General features: G+C 48.3%; 3 protein-coding genes across 3 annotated transcripts in view; 2 read left to right on the forward strand and 1 right to left on the reverse strand.

Annotated features, from left to right (window-relative positions):
• Positions 1-1,801: 1,801 nt before the first annotated feature.
• LOC135816889 (uncharacterized) lies at positions 1,802-10,005 on the forward strand. The gene is made up of 2 exons (XM_065329990.1): positions 1,802-3,844; positions 7,485-10,005. Exons 1-2 carry the CDS (start codon positions 2,029-2,031, stop codon positions 9,332-9,334), a joined length of 3,666 nt encoding a protein of 1,221 aa, XP_065186062.1. The 5' UTR covers positions 1,802-2,028; the 3' UTR covers positions 9,335-10,005.
• A 2,948-nt stretch (positions 10,006-12,953) lies between these two features.
• Positions 12,954-19,551, forward strand: part of LOC135817990 (inversin-A-like) — a 47,885-nt gene continuing 41,287 nt past the window's right edge. The window contains exons 1-4 of the mRNA XM_065331294.1: positions 12,954-13,382; positions 14,113-14,259; positions 14,934-14,981; positions 15,621-15,870. Of these exons, the coding sequence (XP_065187366.1) occupies positions 13,080-13,382; positions 14,113-14,259; positions 14,934-14,981; positions 15,621-15,870 (748 nt within the window). The 5' untranslated portion in view covers positions 12,954-13,079. The remainder of the gene's footprint in view (positions 13,383-14,112; positions 14,260-14,933; positions 14,982-15,620; positions 15,871-19,551) is intronic.
• On the reverse strand, positions 16,397-19,216 carry LOC135817992 (uncharacterized). The gene is made up of 2 exons (XM_065331296.1): positions 17,801-19,216; positions 16,397-17,239 (listed from the first exon to the last, which is right to left on the reverse strand). Exons 1-2 carry the CDS (start codon positions 19,132-19,134, stop codon positions 17,008-17,010), a joined length of 1,566 nt encoding a protein of 521 aa, XP_065187368.1. The 5' UTR covers positions 19,135-19,216; the 3' UTR covers positions 16,397-17,007.

A 19,551-nucleotide genomic window follows, 5' to 3' on the forward strand; every position in this document is an offset into this window, starting at 1 on the left:
GCTAAAATCCAGAGGTCATGACTTCGTAACATGCATAATGTACATGTACAAATGTAATGTACATGTACACGGAGTTTTGCGGACTACCCGCCACTATCTCGTCCGCCCCGGGATACCTGATGAAGGCTGATTCACTCGCATCTTCTGCTACATGTACTGTGTCAGTGTGAGAAAGAACTTTGAAGAAGACGAGTTCGAGCATACAATACTGTATTGCCATGATTTCTACTCTGCTTTTCATTGAAACACTATCTGCATGACCTCCGATCTCTTTACCATGCAGACCACCAGCACTGATCAGGTGCATTGTACACAATTGTAAAGCCTACAAACTAGAACTGTGGTATAATCGTGTAGTTATGCTCCTACCTCCGAGAGGATGCCAAATTATGCTCCAAATTTTCAACCACCAAATTATACCAATAATTATGCCGGCATAATCCGCCGGTGCCTAGTTAACACCAGCAGTTAGGTACTGCAGCTTTAAAGATTAGAAGCCTGTTACACTCACTGACAATGACTTCAACTGGTTTTAAACTTACAATTGAGGTTAGTTGCTCCTGTGTTTGGCTCACGCCGTCTGCTGCATTACTTGACACATGACTGACTCACGAATGCCCTCCAATTTGTTTACAATAATAGCCATACGCAAACCATCATAGTGCCGAAGCCAGCAGGAAATCGCAGGGAGGCACCCACTACCAAGTGATGGCAGCCGAAGCAGTGTAAATTGCTGCTAGACTTAGTACTGCTGTCCCTCGTGCGGGCATGTGATACTTGTAATTGGCAACTTACTTAGTTCTTGTGTGTGTGTGTGTGTGTGGTAGGCATATGCGGATAATGCCGGCAGCAAAATTGGCAGAATTCGGTACTTTTTCTGGTAAGTTTCATGCATGTTTGGTATGTGGATAAAGAAACGGAGCAGAATTCGAGGAATTGCCCGCCATAAGGTTTGTATGGTTCTGCCAATTTCACTGCTTTTCGAGCAGAATCTGCCACCTTTTCGAGCATTATCCGCACACCCCTAGACTGTGTGTGTGTGGGGGGGGGGGGGGGAGCAGTGAAACCTCGGTAGGAAGAACACTGATACAACAAAACTTCGTTTTTGAAGAGCTAGTATTCACAACGTTATCGGATAAATCACTGAGTACAAAACATGGATAAGAACTCCCGCTATTGCGAACAAAATACCATCGATCCTTTGCCTTGGTGGTCGTCCCCAAGTCGAAGAGGTTAGCACGACACCGGGTACAAGACCAAACTCAATACAGTGTGCTAGGAGTAGATAACGATCCAAAGTCACCTGACACCTGAAATGCAGTTTAATCAACAGTCGTAAATGCAAGTCCGGGTAGTAGATACCGGTAATACTCGTTTTTAAGCCTTAAATTAAATTAAGGCACAATTATTGTTTATGAACCCCCGGTTGTCTAGTGCTAACGAGGTTAGACCTGTATACCATGGTTTCACAAACTCTGCCTGTGACTGTGAGTTAGACATAGAGTCCAGATAGGTCAGTGTTGGTAGTCAATGGTAGACCATGGACAGCCTATGCCTGATGACACTTTGACAGACCCTCTGCCTCACACATAACGTCATAACTGACATAAGCGAATCCTAGTACGGGCACTACCAGTCCAGCACTCCATGATCCAGTACTAGTACTCCAAACTCACGGCAAGTGGCAGACAAACTCAGTCACAAACGTCACGAGTCGTTGTAGATGTCCAACTCCGCAAGAGCGCAGAATGATTGACATTCATGAAATATTAAACGCCGCACTTCATTTTTCTGTTTGTTGACGAATTATTTGGCTTTGAAAACCTAGGAACAATGACATGTGACAATGTGTAATCCTTAGCCAGCAGTAAACCAGGTAATTAATTGCTCGCTAACTCGGCTCCCCTATTTGTCTGCCATACCCCCTCGGAAATGCATATCCGGAGAACTTGAGATCACTGCCAGTCCAACACATTTTGTCTCGTCAGAAACTACCGAGCATCCGAAGTGTGCAAGAAAGCAGCAACGATGAAAGGCCTCTTACTAATTTCAGGAATTGCAGTATTGATCGTAGCATATTTTCTCGCCACCTCGCCTAGTTACAACGACGTGACCCTGAGCGAGCTGAGAGAGTCGTACGACTATGTGATTGTCGGTGCGGGCTCAGCGGGCTGCGTGCTGGCTGCGCGCCTGACGGAGAATCCCAACGTCAGCGTGTTGTTGCTGGAGAGCGGTGGCCATGATAATTTGATGTTGGTGCGGGTACCACTGACTTCTCCCAAACTACCTCTAACCCGACTGAACTGGATGTACAGGGCCGATACGGATCCTAGTGAACTAATCGGTGAAAGAAAGTATGGGGGCCAAGTGAACTGGGTGGCTGGCCGTGGTATTGGTGGGAGTTCGTCCCTGAACTGGATGATGTATACTCGTGGGCACGCCGATGATTTTAATGCCTGGGAGAAAAGCGGTGCGAAGGGCTGGTCATACGCGGATGTACTGCCTTACTTCAAGAAAGCCGAGTCGTACATCGGATCTCAGCCAGTAGATGAGGAATACCATGGTGATGATGGTCCACTGGCTGTTACGACAGCCGACCCGATCACACCAGCCCTCGCGGCCATTTTGGATGCCGCCGAAGAAGCTGGCCATGGCCGTACGCGTGACTACAATGGTCAGAACCAGTTTGGATTCGGCCGCACTCAGTACACGATAAAGAACGGCCGCCGGTGGAGTGCCGCGGATGCGTACTTACGGCCCGCCTGGCATCGTCCAAACCTTCACATCATGACTGACGCACACGTCAGCCGCGTGCTGATGGAGCAAAAAACTGCAGTCGGTGTTGAGTTTCTCCGGCCACAAACTGCAAACATTGTGCAAGTCAGAGTCCGTAAAGAAGTTCTTGTTAGTGCTGGTGCGGTGGGTACACCCAAGATACTCATGCTCTCTGGGATTGGTCCACGCGAGGAATTGACCAAGCACGGCATACCAGTCGTGAAGGAGCTCAATGTTGGCAAGAACCTGCAGGACCATGCAGTTACCTATTTGCCATTCCTGCTCAACGGTCATCATGGATACACGCGGAAGGATGCCGAGTCGCTGACCGGAGTCTTCAACTACTTTGTCCGCGGAACTGGACCGTTTTCAACCAGTGCTCTCGACGTGACCGGCTTTGTGCGTACTAAGTACGCCGTCGCCGACAACTGGACACAGCCCGACATTCAGTTCTACGCCGCATGCGTAGGCATGGACCCAGAGGTTTCCCTCAGCATGGCGAATATACGCACGGAAGTCGACGAGATTCACGTCCGCAGCACTGGCAAGCGGGCCGCGGACATCGACGCGTGCACGCTCTACACGAGCCTACTGCACCCCGAGAGCTCTGGAGATGTAACACTACGATCGGCGGAACCCCTGGACACGCCGGTCATCCGACCAAGGTATTTCTCTGAGCGCCGTGACATCCAGGTAATGCGAGAGGGCGTGAGACTCATGTTACAACTCATACGCACCAAAGCACTCAGTCGGTACGTGAATGAATCTGACGGCTTGACGGTGTTCAACACAAACCGCCGATGGTCTTGCGGCGACTTAGATTGGGACAGCGACGACTGCCTGGAGAGGATTTCACAGTTGGTGGCGACGACTAGCTTTCACTACTGCGGAACGTGCAAGATGGGTGCTGCCAGCGATCACACGGCCGTCGTTGACGAATCACTGCTGGTGCGTGGCGTAACTGGCCTGCGTGTTGTCGACGCGTCAGTCATACCCTCCGAGACATCTGGCAATCTCAACGCCCCGGTCATAATGATTGCGGAGAAGGCTGCTGACATGATCAAGCTCCATTGAGAGTAAGGCCTAAGGTATAGGACTTGTTTCCGAAAATAACTTTTCACGGTGACCATAATATATACGTGTATCTCAATATACTTTCCCCACAGTTAGGCCGGATGGAGTTGTCTGCAATCTCAACGCGCCAGGCTGCTGACATGATCAAGCTGCACTGGGAGGAGTGCCTACGTGATAGAATTTGCTTTAAAAAATAAACTGTTTGCCCATGTCTCGATGTCCTTTCTCTCACAGTCGTTGATGGAGTATTCTAGTCTCTGTCACCACTTCAGCGCCTTCAACCCGATTACCTAAATTTGCCGGACATCGTTATTTAGACCGTGGTAGTTTTCCAAGACTTGTGGAATTACCCGCATCCTTTTTTACTGGAATATTTATGAGGTAGTATCCACAAGAGGCCGCAGTGCGCATTATTGTTACAATATACGCCTATAACATAAGGGAGTACTCGTTACGTCTGTAGCGACATGTTTATTTTATTTTATATAAACCTATGGTACCTACTTTACAAGTTCTATTAGCCAGTCCCAAAGAAATGTGAACAATACTTGAAGTTTTTGCGCTTCGTAGATGTTTTGGAGCTAGGTGTCAGGTCGTCGAATGACAGTCTCAATATCCTTGTCAGTTTTGTGCTTTGTTGTCGCACTATCTGACTGTATAATTATTATCTCGTTACCTTGGTGGACTGTTAGTCATAACTAGTAACTTATAGGTCCTTTTTTCTCTTTACCTAATACATGTACTTGAAGTCCGTCTGTTGTACTAGGTAACATGGCATGAATTTTGTTTACAACAGGCATGCGGCATGATCCCAGACCTCAAGTACAAAGCTAGCGATTGCAATTATTTGTCACAAGCACGATTTCCATGCAAAAACAAACAGCGTTGAATCCGCTAGGGAAGAGAGAAATGGTGCACACAAGCGGGTAGTTAGGAAACATGGGCAATACAGCAGTGGTGTAGGAAGAAAAACTAAAAATAATGATGATGAATAAACGCAGCGGAGACAACAATTTTAATAAAGCAATAAAAAGAACTACACTGTACATGTTACATGTAACTCTGTTGTCATGGCATCAGTTCATCATGCATCAACGAAATCAAATGTTGTCCATAATCGATTTTCAATCCATGATGATGATTTTCAAAAGCCTCTTTTCCTGGCAAAGGAAACACAAACACAATCATGAAAATGCGATACAAATGCAAACCCAGCAACCAAGTGAGAAAGGGAACAGGGACGTCACAATTCCTTGACTGATACAGCAGAGCTGTGATAATATAACTCAGATGCTAAAAGCGGCTTTGTACTCAGTTGCTCGTTGCTTGTCAATCATGGTCAAAACGAGCGGGACGTCGACAGACTCAGTGCCGCTGGCCGCTGCAGAGGACATGTCACAGTTGTCAGCGTTTTCCGCAACCGGTTCACCAAACACAGTACTGTAAATGGCCCACCGTTGATCCGCAGTCACTTGACGACGGGCAGTGGATTTAGTTCCATCCAGGGAGCCCTACACGGTATGTGTTGGGCTCCCTAGTTCCATTACATTTGAGCAGGCAAGACCGCGCTTTCCAGCCGCGCAGTGATTGGCGCCTTGGACTTGGAAGTTAGTTGGAGTCGACCAATGACAGATCACTGTCCAAGTCGCCGAATTACGTAAGTACAATAGTTACTTTAGTCTTTTTTTCTTTTCTTTTTTCTTCTTCTTCTTCGGAAAACACTGAATTGAGACAAATATATGACGCCATACTAGACTAATGACTATGTGGAAGGTAATACCGCATACCAGTGTAATGAGAGTTTACATAATAATAGCAGTTAATCATGACTGTATTGTGTTTCAAGTCTGTGTTTGAAACTTCATAACAGTTTCTCCAACTGCAAGAATCGTGCAATATTGTAGGGAGAGTCGGCTACAGCTTGACTGACGGATGAAGACGACTGAAGAGCTGCAGAGTGACGGCTTTGTGCTCTTCCTGGGCAGTCGAAAAGGAAGTGCATTGCATCCTCGACGACGCCAGGGCAGAAGACACAGTGAGGCGAGTCTGCAGCTCCAATGCGGTGGAGGTAGCCATTCCGAAGACTACAGTGGCCGGTCATCAGCTGGCTCAGCTTGCAGGACGCTTTCCGTGTCCGAAGGTCACCGAGCTTCTTGGTGTCGAGCAGTGGTGGCGGGTACCGTGTTGCCTTGCGGACTGCAGTCTTGGTGGCTTGCACTGGAAGACGGACGTGACCCTGGGGGACCTGGGTACCAGCCGCAGCCAGGTGATCTACTTTGTCATTGAGGAATAAGCCACAGTGACTGCTAACCCAAACAAGGTGGATGCTGCTAACAAGCTGGCTAATGCTCTTGATAGCCTCAAACACAGGAATCGCATCTGGGCTCATACGGTACGGATCGCCGGCAACAGAATCAGTCAACGAACGACTGTCCGTAACGAGGATGAGGTCTGGCAGCGAGGGTTGATCATCTGTGTTGGTGAGGCCAGCCGTAAGTAGATCTCCTGCCGCAGAGAGACCGGCTACTGCTGCAGTTACCTCGGCGGTGAAGGAAGTAATTAGTTGCTACCACGCCTGCAGGATCGCTTCCACTGCACACTTCAGAGCGTTGGCCATCAGTGACTTAGTCTTTGATGACAAGATAGCCACTTCCTCCTGTACCCTCATCAGTGACACTACCACCAGTTATTCTGTCCAGACTTCATATGACTGAGATTGAGCACAAAGAAAGGAAACCTTGTCCAGGCACTCCAGGGCTGCAGACAACCGGACATGCGGGGATCATCTCTGCTGCAGTCAGTGATGTGGATCGTCAAGTTCTCCACCTTTGCCCATGGCGGTGGTCACGAAGGCAGCGGGAGAAATAATAATTGCTGAGTAGGCAAAGTCTCCTGGGCTAACTGTTGCCAAGTGTATTTGGGTTACTTTAGTCTTCATGATCTCGTTCCGAGGTTCCGGGACCGGACGTCTAGCAGTGAGCAGGTGAGATAAGATTGCAAAACTTGCCAAAAGTAGTAACCTGGTATTGTGGTAGCGAGCTCCCCCGAACAACGGGTCTTTGATGCCAGTGCAGTGAGGCAAAGCTTAATAAAGAACCCTTTTCATTATCAGTGCAAGAACACAACATAGTAATTATTATGTTTTCGATTTCGACCTAGTAATAGTATGCCGGTATGTCCTGACTACAACCACAATGCATAACCCGGACGTGGACAGTCGCAGGTGCTCCTTCGGGTTCTACAGTCTAGTACTAGTAGTACTAATACAGTGTGCTTGAGGGTACGCAACATGCATGACCCATCTAGATAATAGGATGAATCATCAAAGGGGACACTACAAATATCCCTGTACTGTACTAGTAGCTGTACTGTCAGCATGAATGAAGGGACTTGCTGCTTCGTTTTGCTGAGGTGCCACCAGGATTTATTTGGCAGGAATGATGTGTAACTCAAACGAATACTCGGAATAGTACTAATACTTGATCGAAGTAAATTAGTTTGTCGTATCGCCTAGCGGCCAGCTCCAGATCGGACACCCTACACGGGACGATCCAAGTGGTTGCCACGAAACTTCCTTTGACTCGTTAGATATTCGTATACTTATCATAAACCTAACAGTTATTTTTACTAAACTATGTCCATGAAAAGCAAATTTTTGTTAGTTTTATGTAGTGCAGTATTGATCGTGGCGTATTTTCTCGCCACCTCGCCTAGTTACAACGACGTGACCCTGAGCGAGCTGAGAGAGTCGTACGACTATGTGATTGTCGGTGCGGGCTCAGCGGGCTGCGTGCTGGCTGCGCGCCTGACGGAGAATCCCAACGTCAGCGTGTTGTTGCTGGAGAGCGGTGGTGATGATGACTTGGTGTCTGTGCGAATTCCCCTGGCGGCTTCCACCCTGCCGTCCAGCAGACTCAACTGGAACTACAAGGCCGACACTGACCCTGGCGACCTGGCTGGCAGATGGAAGTACGGAGGTCAATTTAACTGGATCGCTGGCCATGGCATTGGCGGAGGCTCGTCAGTAAACTGGATGATGTACACTCGCGGGCACGCCGATGATTTTAACGCCTGGGAGAAAAGCGGTGCGAAGGGCTGGTCGTACGCGGATGTACTGCCTTACTTCAAGAAAGCCGAGTCGTACATCGGATCTCAGCCAGTAGATGAGGAATACCATGGTGATGATGGTCCACTGGCTGTTACGACAGCCGACCCGATCACACCAGCCCTCGCGGCCATATTGGATGCAGCCGAGGAGGCAGGTTATGGCCGCACGCGTGACTACAATGGCCAGAACCAGTTTGGATTTGGCCGCACTCAGTACACGATAAAGAATGGCCGCCGGTGGAGCGCTGCGGATGCGTACTTGCGACCCGCCTGGCATCGTCCCAATCTTCACGTCATGACGGGCGCACATGTTAGCCGAGTGTTGATGCGGCAGAAAATCGCCGGCGGCGTAGAGTTTTTCCCCACGGTGTCCACAAGTGCGATCCAAGTCAGAGTCCGTAAAGAAGTTCTTGTTAGTGCTGGTGCGGTGGGTACACCCAAGATACTCATGCTCTCTGGGATTGGTCCACGCGAGGAATTGACCAAGCACGGCATACCAGTCGTGGAGGAGCTCAACGTCGGCAAGAACCTGCAAGACCACGTCATAAGCGGGCTGTCGGTCTTGTTGAACGGGCATCACGGTGGCAGAAGAGCGGATGCGGAGTCGCTCAGCAGCCTGCTCAACTACTACGCTCGTGGCAGGGGACTGCTGGCGACGTCAGCGCTGGACGTTACGGGGTTTGTACGCACCAGCTACGCCATCGCGGAGAACTGGACACGTCCCGACGTACAGTTCTACGTCAACTGTATGGGCATCGACCCGGACCTTGATACCCGGATGGGCAACATGGATAAAGGTATTGTTGAGCTGGCAGTGCGCAGTGCGGGCATGCGTGCTGAGGACATCAACGCTTGCTCAGTATACATGAGCCTATTGCATCCGGACAGTGTTGGACACATGCGGCTACGATCAACAGGGCCGTTTGATAGCCCGCTGATTCGGCCCATGTACTTTTCGCAGCGCCGTGACGTCCAAGTGCTGGCCGAGAGTCTGAGGATGTTGCTGCAGCTCCTAAAGATGAACGCTCTCAGCCCGTACGTCAATGGGTCGAGCACGTTGGCAGTGTTCGATGCGCTGCGCACCAATGTGTGCCCTGGGCTGGCACTGGACAGTGACGAGTGCTTGGAGAGGTACGTGCAAGCCTACACCTCCACCAGCTACCACTACTGTAGCACATGCAAGATGGGTGCTGCTGACGATTCGACGGCCGTTGTGGATGAAGCACTGCGGGTGCGTGGCGTAGCCGGACTACGCGTTGTCGACGCATCTGTCATGCCATCGGAAACTTCCGGGAATCTGAACGCACCGACTATCATGATTGCCGAGAAGGCGGCTGACATGATAAAAGAGCGCTGGGGCTTAGAGCTACCTGAATAACCCGCTGTCCAGTGTAGAAATTGTGGTATGTGCTGTGTCCACACACACACACACAGAGTCTTCTAATGGATTTGTTTGAAAGCATGGTGACTAGGGAATGTTTGATCATTCCTGTGACTCTCCCGTCTTGAATTTGAATGATCGTTCTCAGCAGGTCTGAGTACTTATCCAGCACCTTAGAGTTTGCTATTCCCAGGGCTGTTTATACTGGAGGGACTCGAACTGATTTCAGGGGCTGTGTTCAAGCGTCCCTGCTGTTGGTGCTGGTGTAGGGACTTCGGGTGTGATTTTTGATTCTGCCGGACCTTGACCTGAATCCTCCTTTTCTCTTTTCATCTTCCTTTTGCTGTAGAATTGATTCGTAGGAGCTGTGAATCCGTTAGGTCACTTTACAGTCGATTGTTATTTTAAAATGATATGCTGTACTGAGATGGTGAGCAAAGGCAAAACATTGTAACATGGAAAAATGTGGGCACAAGTTATGCGATCGAGTCCACCAACTAAACCAGATTGTGATTTTGATTTTGATATTCTGTACTGTGCAGCTTTTTGGCTTTCTTTGCAACACAGAAATTTATACCTATACTATCCTGCTTATTCTGATAAAGTCAAGCCGGTACATACTATTATAATGTGTATACATCCAAAACCTGTACATGTATTAACTTGTCTTTCGCGGTATACTCTCCTGTGTATGTCAGAAAGGTGGAGCCATGGAGTTTGATCCCTATGAAGCAAAGCTGCCGTGGTCTTTGCCGTTGTCTTTGCCGTTGTCTTTGCCGTTGTCGTTGTCGTTGCCGTTGTCTTTGCCGTTGTCGTTGCCGTTGTCTTTGCCGTTGTCGTTGCCGTTGTCTTTGTGAGAGTACTCAGTACTACTAACTGGGGCAAGGTTTGTACTACAAGTGGATACTCGGGCCCGCCGGAACCGGTCCGGCTGGGCAGGTCATCGCCGGACCAACTTGTTGCCCACCAACTACTTGTGTTTAGTGCTGAGGAGGTTCTGTGCAACCGCCGCGGTAGTACAAGTACCACACACAAACTGTATGCAAGGGCTATCGTATGGCCGGACAAATCAAAAACTGCTTCCAGCGGTCCTGACACTGGCGCAAGATTGGCTGGGTTGTAACACCCAGTGCCAACTAACTAACTTGAACTCTCGCTTTGTGACTGCGATAATTGCAGTTTCAGGGATAGGATGGCTATGGCTATCACTGACCGGTACATCATCATTGAAGTATTATTAGTAGGCACTTCAGTCACGTGACAGGACCTGTCAAAATTTGCTAAGGTGAGAGTGCGTACTTGCGTGGCACCAGTCAAGTGCATGCGCAAAACTGTACAGGTACGCGCTATGCTTCGTTGTACGGGCTGATAGTTGGGCGCATCGTGTTGCTCTGACGTTCAGCTTTCAGTAGATCCCGCATACGTCATAGTGCGTACATTTTTGCGAGTTGTAGATCACGTACACTACCAACAAAGAGTTTTTTCACAAAGAACTGTTGTTTGCTCGCGTTTGAAACGCTGCTTATCGTCTTCAGCGTCGTCTTTCCAGTCGGAAACAGTAGAGTTCTTGTTTGCCAGGGCTTGCGCATCGCTGCGCAAGGAGACATTATGTACGTAGGCACTGAGAAGTATGCGCTTTAGGCGGAGGAGAACGACGATGCGTCGTCCTACCTGGGCGAATTCTCAAAGCGTACTGAAAGCCAAGTTTTGACACGGTTGCGCTGAAAGGCCTACTGATGTTTACGAACAATCAAAAGGCACAGTGGCTGCTGGAGAAACCCTCTGATGAGGGGATGCTTTGATATACGCAGCCAGGCACGCTTCACCAAAATTTCAAAGCTCACCAGGCAATTCATGACTGCTGCATGGAGCAGTTGAAGGAGAGGGAGGCAGATATCACACCAGGGAAAGAAGCTACCAACAGAGGTCCTGAGGAACTTCTTGCCAACTTGGAATCACTTGAGATGGCATGACTGTGGGCATGAATGTCCTGTGCAGTAATTCGCGCGCGCACGCGCGCGTACTTTCCCTCCACGTTGCGGTGTACGGCGTACAACGAGGAAGTTCTCTGTTGTTTTTGTGCCAGAAGAATGTCTTTATAGCTCTTACGCTTTAGTACCCGCAGGAGCCTGCCAGTATGTCGTTATCAGTTCATTTCACAGCAAACTGAAGTTGTTACTATGAGTTACTATGGCGTTGCTATGGAGTTGCTATAGTGATTGCGGTCACAATTGTCGTATTCTTGCCTATTCTGAACTTTGATCTGTATTGTTTCGATCCATACAGGGTTGTTGGTGTAAGTGAGTGATGTGTGCTTGAAAAAAACACTCTGATGTTTTGTGACTATATCCACTGATGATACTTCGGAGATGCTGTTGGTGCCACAAATTGTATTGATTTCGCCTTATGCAACTGCCTATCTTCAACCCTTCATATCTGAGTGGTATCACTGTGGATTTCAATGAAATTTTCTGTGTGACCTTGTGATACCCACCACCATCGATTACCGATGATAAACCTGGAAAAAACGCGATTTCAAAAAATGGGGTGAAGTGCCTATTATTAGTTACATGCACCCACTAAGGGGTCGTCCGCAATTATCGAAAGTTTTTTCCAATCCGTAGTAGCTTCGAAAGTGGGTGGGTGGGTCAAGGCCAGTTACGGATTGAAAAACTTCCGAAATGACACGTGCGCGTGCCACGTGTACGTCTACGTGTAGCCCCTGTTTTCCACGCGCGGCTGCGCGCGAACTGTCTAGTACTACTTTAATATAATATTTTTGTAGTTCTGGCAGTTTCTGCGCCCCCGCGCGCGCTTCCTTGGCTGCTCCTCCTGGGCCGGGGCCCCCGGGGATCATAAAGTTCGGCGCATTCGACGGCGAGTCGACACCTTCTATTTTTGAGTTTCACTGTCTCCTTCGTCCAGAGTACCGTCTTCCATGCACTCCTTTGAAGTCCTTCCGTCTAGCGCTGGCGCTGACGACTGTTATTGACTATGTCCAGACAGGCGACGTTGTTTGGAAAGGCGGTGAAGAAGCAGCCCTTTTTCGAAACCGCTGGTGACTCTGATTATTACAGAACAATAAATTGCTTGTGGCAGTTGTCCAAGACGACGAACAAGGATGGACCAGCACTGATTGAGTTTGTTCCATATGTGTTGCGTTGTGTGTCCATCAATAATATTTTATTACGGACTGGGGGGGTGGGTGGGTGGGTGAGGAAAAATTTGAAGCTACTACGGATTGGAAAAAACTTTCGATAATTGCGGACGACCCCTAATGTGGGGGGGGGGGGGTTGAATAAACTGTTATGTACAATGATGTAGGGACAAAAGTCATGATGGTAGGACAGCCTGCACTACATGCATAGACCAGGTGGACACGCAACCATGGCTACGGATTGCGGACTGCGTTTACCATGTCCATGGTTTACTCCACCGGCACATGGTTGCAGTGCCAGGCTAGCTGTGGAGTACAGCCGCCCACAGTGGGCCACACTGCACTGCCACAGGCCAGGATCAGACCGTTCTGATTCTGTTGAAGTGTTCACATGGTTCAAGCTCCACGCACCATCACCTGTTCGTGTTTTTTATTTGAAAAGGTAGCTGTATTTTCTGGACGATGGTCGTCGCTGAGCGCTGCGCAGTTCTAATCGCTTGCTGGAATGCCTAGCTAGGAATCAGTCACACTGCGGTTCTGTATCGAGCCGCCAGAGACATCCCATCAAGAGGCTGGACGTGAAGTATGGAGTCTTCAACCTTGGATGAGATTGCCGAAGAACCAATGGAAAATGACTCGGAGCAGCTGGAGCTATCGCAGAAGGCGAATGAAGGGAAGAGCCCTGAAGAGGACCAAACCGCTGAGCACAGAGCCACCAGCTCTGATACCGCCGCTACTGAAGGGAGACAGGACGCTGGACCAACAAGAGAATGCGGGGAGCCCCGACACCGCTCCGCGATCAGGCTGTTTGTCCGACACGACGCCCGAGCCACGAATGAAGAGTTCAGTAGCGCCCAGGACTTTCTTGACAAAGTCACACGTGACAAGGTATGTACTCCGCACAAGAACAATACTTCAATTCAATTTACTCCATGCATACAACACGTAGGGTAGGACGAGGTTTCTCGCTTCGTAAGTTTCACGCTACCGCGATCATCAGGCAACACCGATCGAAGGATTTCCTCTGAGTGATCGCGTAGGCATGAAACTTGAGTCGCCTCGTTCTACTTTCTTTGTAAGGAAGCTCTACCCTTCGCGGCATTGAGCACTTTGTGGACAGAGAAACAGATCAACTGTGTACTGCATGCATATGTAGAACTCCAGACAGGTGAAAACCGTGTAGCTGCAGAAGGGAACGCAGGCTTCCTTGGAGGGGTTTCACGCACGCCTAAAGTCAAGATACCTATGATCATAATTCACTGGTTTGAGGGAAAGATGATCATAATTACCGCAATATCTGATTGCTTGTACTGCAACTACAACCTTCACAGAGATTCCCGATGTGCTGACTGCGCAATGCACCATGCCGAAGGGGAATGGCAGAAATACCGCACTGGCCACGTTGTGTAATTAACGGTTGCCGGAGTCGTGAGTTTGGCAACACCCTTGAGAAAAAGCTGTTGCCTTCCTCCATGCAAGCCGGCTTTACTGGGAGCACAATGGTACGTGTACATGCGTGCATTCAAGATCACACAAAGTAATGATACAGTTGAGTAACACGAAGCACTGACACAGTGGAGAAATATGCTCAAACACATTGTGTGGTGTGCTTCTTCAGGTGAAGCCATTGGAGGCGCCGCTTAGAGCTTCCTCCGACATCATCCTTCCGCTGATCGACATGGGGTGCACTGGTGGGCCGAGTGCTCGGCGCATGTCAGCTAACGAAGTCATTGTAAAGAAACCTCATGCACTTGCTGAAAAACTTGTGAGTACAAGTATTTGTATTTGTATTTTAGTTGAGCAAAAAAAAGAAGAAGAAAAAGAAACAGCCCTCCTTTCCTTTGTGTAGCTCTTGTGTATTTTCATTTATGGATTCTCCACAGGCCTCCGTACAGCTTAGTCTAAATCGAGGGAGTCTCTGTATTAGATCAGCAGTAGAAGGATCACTGACCAGCTTCAAAATCCAACACTGTCATTGTGCATGAGTGCATGGTTCGACCTAGTAAATCCGCACGGATCACAGTACTCCTCTGCACAACACATTGCTGACATCCATGGTACTTTGGAATAGCAGCTCAATAGTAGTTGACCGTGCTGGTTCAATGCAGTAGTTGAGTCAATAATGGAACGGCCGCAGTATCTGCAAATGCGAAACTCCATGTCGAATGCAAGATGATGCAGATCTAGCAACGAAGTTGCATTGTGCTAGCTAACCATGCCCCCCCCCTCCCTTCAGGTTCATGCTGGGTAAAACCCTGTTAATTGATGAGGCCTCTGTGAATTTGATGCGTGATAAGATATTGTGCTTCTTTTGATGATCAAGGTTCTTGGTCGTCATCACTGGTATAAATATGGGCACTTTGTTTGTAATGCACATCAGTGCGATGGCGGTAAGCTTAGGTAATTCTGTAAATGCGTCACTTGTCTGTTTGTGCTTAGGGATGCCAGGCCATCTGCGTGAAGACAGCTCTTGCTATGGTTGCTTCGGTGAGGCATTATAATTACATAACAGGAAACGCCATCTAAGCACCTAAAATGAACCGGCATCGAAACATTTTAAAACCTCCCGCATTACATCATGGACGGTGTCTTCGCTGCCAATGAACTTCTACAATATGTACACCTACCAAATTGTCTGGCATGGCCCGTCATGATTCAACATCAGGGTGATACCGGCAACGTGAGGAGCCCACGTGTGGTGGGATGTCAGAGAGGTTCTGTCGTGCTGGTACATGTGGTAATATATGTCAGTGATGGTCTAGTTCTCATAATGTGGTTGGATCTGATCATCATGTAAGAGTTGTGTAACAGTATGATGGTAACTTGTTCCTAGCATGCAGCAGATGTCAATGATGGCCTAGTTGTGTATGGCTACATAATAGCATTGAACATTGCTGCCCATTCCATGGATATAGATCTGGAGAGCGTATCTTTCATGACATTTTTAACAGTATTGTTTTAGAACTAATTTTTGGGGTACCAGCTAGAATTACCCATGGGTGGGGTGAGGGATGGGGAATACAACCGGGGGGGGGGGGGGGGGTATTTCGCTCCTTCATGTACACTCTGGGCTCTTCTAGGTTATACATGTTTCGTATTATCTTGCTCTGTTTCTCTTCCTATTAGGGTAACGAAACTGAGTTCAGCAAGGTGTCTATTCCGTGCTTACAAGGCAATCTCTCCGAGCTGCAGGCCAGGTTCACGGCAAAGCTATCGGTGGTTGACATTCGAGCGGCCGGTGATGAGAAGCTGGTGCGGAACGGATGCGACGTGGAAGGTCACAGCCTGCTGTGCCTGGCGGTGCACGGCGGCTGTGCCAAGTGCTGTGACTATCTGCTGTCGTGTGGCTGCGATGTTGACTTTCCCGATGCAGACGGTGAGTGGGGACGGAATGACCATTGATTTTGCATGATGTTGCATAACTATGATCCTCACGGTCCGCAGCCAAGAAAGATGATCTGGCCAAACATGCAGGGCCGTAGCCACCACATTTTGACTGGTGCGGTTGGACATTTTACCTTTTAAAAAGTCATTTAAAATGGTATGACCGGTTCAAGGTAATTTTGCTTATTACTAAAATTAAGGTTGTGTCTCCGCGTCGACTATTCGTATAATTCAAGGTACACCTACTTCGAGAATTCTACGTGTACAGTCAACTTCGCTTATAACGACACTCGGCGGGGCATCAGAAAAGTGTCCTTATTCGCAAAGTGTCGGTATACCCGCAGTCTCATTATATGTGTCACAGTTGGATGGGACTTTGCTCTGGGCATGAAAATTGTGTCGTTATTCGCGAATTGTCGTTATATCCGCAGTCGGTATTAGCGAAATTGACTGTACGTGTTGAGATTCTATACGGGATCATACCCCCAGACACAACGGACAACGGGCACGGGTAGGTGGAACGAAATCTATTATGGGAGAGGAAGAGACGGAGACAAAGACGAACGAAACGACTACATTATGGAAGAAAGAGAGAGAGAGAGATCGAGAGAGGGCGAATGCAAGATAAAGGGCCTGGGTAGCTATGGCGAATATGGGCGCGCAAGTAGCTACCCAGGCCAACGGAACGAAAGGTCATGCAGGCCAGCTTGGGACAGGTTGTAGGTTATACGGGAGGACATACCTAACATATGTATACAAATTCTCAAAACTACTTTGAGAAATGTGCAGAAACACAGAGCATGGTAGAAACAGCAAGAGGACGATGATCAATTAGTCGCAGCTCACTGTGTTGTATGTGTGGTTACTCAGATTGGATCAGGTTGGACAGCTACTGTTTGCCTCCAGTGGTATTGCATGCATGGGCTGGAACAGATTGTTGCCCGAATGTTGAGCAGTTCGAAAGGTGAAAAACATGTACATGTGAAGCAAAGTGTATGTACTTCTGAATTTCAGATTTGTGCTGTTATCGGGGAATGCATTGGGAAATATCTCAACGTCAGAAGTTCAGAAAATCTGTGAACGTTTTGAATTGCGGTGTGCTTTGCTTCGTATGGGGTGGAGCCGCACGTTAGTTGCGATCAATTTGTGACAGCAACTCTTGGACAACGCGCTGCATTGACGGTCTCTCCTGTAGATCTGTCTTGATACACTGCTCAGCGATGTGACGATAGCCATAGGGTATGCTTGGTGGAAAGATGGGCTTGGTGCCACCTGCAATTTCATCCAGGATATCGTCAGAGCTGCTGAGGTGTTCATAAGGTATCTGTCGAGTTGAGAGTTCCCACATAACCACGCCAAAGCTGAAGCGAGAGAATACAATATGGGGAGATGAAAGTTTTGAGGCTGTATATGCGCTGCATCACCCAAATTCAACGCACCCTCTAGACATACAATACTTCGATGTTAGACAAGTTTGAGACGGGCTCACACCCCAGTGTGCCAGCTTATTACTTTCCCATGTCCTGCAATAGTGCTCAAATGCCCGTAATGGGCAGAGCGTAGTACGCATGAGGTACACAAAAGGAAGTAAAATAGGGCTGTTTCGTTGTTACTCAGAGTTTCATGGCAAAACCAATCATCAGACAACTTGCGTACTTCCCCATATCTAACCCCAAGATGAAGAGTAAATACTGTAGTTGTTAATAACTAATCATACTGGCCGAATTACAAAAAAACCGACTCTTGTCAGATTTAGTTTGACTGCCATTTCTGCAACTTCAACTCTTCAGTAAAGAAAATACTCAGATGAAGCTCCAACTTTGGAGAAACAACTCTCTTGTTCATTTCTAAAGCAACAAAACTACGATCTACTCATCGTAAACTTCGGTTTGCAGCTAAGCTTCTTGTTTCATCATGCTCACCTGTAGACATCGTGTTTCTCCGTGTACAGATTCTTCTTGATGGATTCCGGTGATCGCCAGCGATCTGTACCAACTCCACACGTCATTCCAATACGTGACGTCGTGCCCTCCGCTGCTCTTGTAGCTCTGCCGTCATCAGTGCGATCAACATCAGATGTGACACTGGCAGCACCCAATAATGGGGTTGTTAGTTGATCAGCCTGAGGGTGGGTTGGATTTGATACTGTGCGCGTCGAAGGATCTGTTGCCTGCTTACCTCCTGTTTTCCTCTCATTTGGCTTGCTGCCATCGGGATGAAGGATGGCTAGGAATCGTGCTGTTTCCATGTCAGCGATCTTCACCACCCATTTGTCACTGACCAGCATATTGGCTGACTTGATGTCACGGTGGATCATGGGTGGATCTCTGTTATGCAGATACTTGACACCTCTTGCAGCATCCAGGGAGAATCGCTGTCGATCTGCGTGTTCAACCTTGTTGGACGGATCATGGAGAACATCGCAGAGAGAACCTCGCATCAAGTATTCCATCACAAGAAATGGACACCTAGATTGCTTTTCCTTCCCAGCCCCCAGGAATAGAACTATATTTGGGTGGCTTAATGTTCGTAGAACTTCCGCTTCTTGGATGAAGGAATCGTACGGCGATGCAGTGGATACAAACGGTGGAAGTCGCTTAACAACAACTGCCATGTCTCCCAACTCAGCAAGTAACACTTTACAAAACCTTCCCTCGGCAAGTTGTCTCTGAATCTTCAGATCAGACCAGGCAATGCACGTGCCATGGTTTATTTGACTGAGCTTTCTGTTGGAGCGGTAGAGGTCACGATTGGTATTGACGAGTTCAATTTCCTTTGCATACAAAGCTCTCCTCTTCCTCAGGAACTGAGTGAGAGCTATGACGAGGGTGGTAAGAGTGGTGGCGAAAACGAGAGAAGCCATCAAGATCAGGTACACTGCCGGTGCATTGCAGTCATCGCTGGATAAATATCCGAAACGACACACGCAGATGTGTTTGAAGTCTGCCTTGTTGACCACGCATTCTCCATGTCCATTACAACTATTGTCTTTACATGGTCCCTGAGGAACACAATGAGATGCGGCCTCGCCGACTGTTGTCAAGGACTGGTTGCATTTGATACACTGCTGTTGAAGGGTTGCAGAATACTTTCCGACAGGGCACGGTTGACATTGGGATTTCTCGTCCCGTTCAAGGCCGACAGGGCACAGATTGGAGGTGGTGAGAAGGAGAACTTGGGATTGCAGGTATTTTGGGTTACCGGTATGTCCCCCAATTACCATACTGCCAAGTACAAAATGATGCCAGATTCTCATTTTGAAGAACTTATTCGATGTAGCCACCTCTTGAGAACCATTGCTTGTGATGGTAATAAGAAATGCCCAATTTTCTTTGTCCCGCATCTTGCCACGAGGTTTTGTACCTCCAAGCAGGATCAGGTCATTGTTAACAAATGACAGGCTGTGTCCATAGAGTTGTGGTATCTCAGGAGTTACTGGTATATCTTGAACGGTTATTTCGACTGTTGAGCGGATGTCAACAAGTACCAGTTTGGAATCCGATGGTATCCATCCACCAAACAACACGACTCCATGACCAGTTGGTGTGGCTGAATGACCATACTGGGTAGGTAGATGTCCTTTCTTAACGTAGCCTGTGAGGTTATGCCATCGACCTTTGCACTGGTCTTCGTCTTCCATGATGAACATCCACAAATCTCCAAGGGCATGGTT

Source organism: Sycon ciliatum, chromosome 5 (assembly GCF_964019385.1).
Source record: "Sycon ciliatum chromosome 5, ocSycCili1.1, whole genome shotgun sequence".
NCBI lineage: Eukaryota > Metazoa > Porifera > Calcarea > Leucosolenida > Sycettidae > Sycon > Sycon ciliatum.

Coding starts and splice junctions, on each gene's coding strand:
- LOC135816889 (XM_065329990.1), top strand. CDS start 2,029: ATGAAAGGCCTCTTACTAATTTCAGGAATTGCAGTATTGATCGTAGCA. Junction 3,845..7,484: donor TGCTGACATGATCAAGCTCC/ATTGAGAGTAAG, acceptor TTTACTAAACTA/TGTCCATGAAAAGCAAATTT.
- LOC135817992 (XM_065331296.1), bottom strand. CDS start 19,134: ATGAGAATCTGGCATCATTTTGTACTTGGCAGTATGGTAATTGGGGGA. Junction 17,240..17,800: donor GAGAAACACGATGTCTACAG/GTGAGCATGATG, acceptor CTCTCGCTTCAG/CTTTGGCGTGGTTATGTGGG.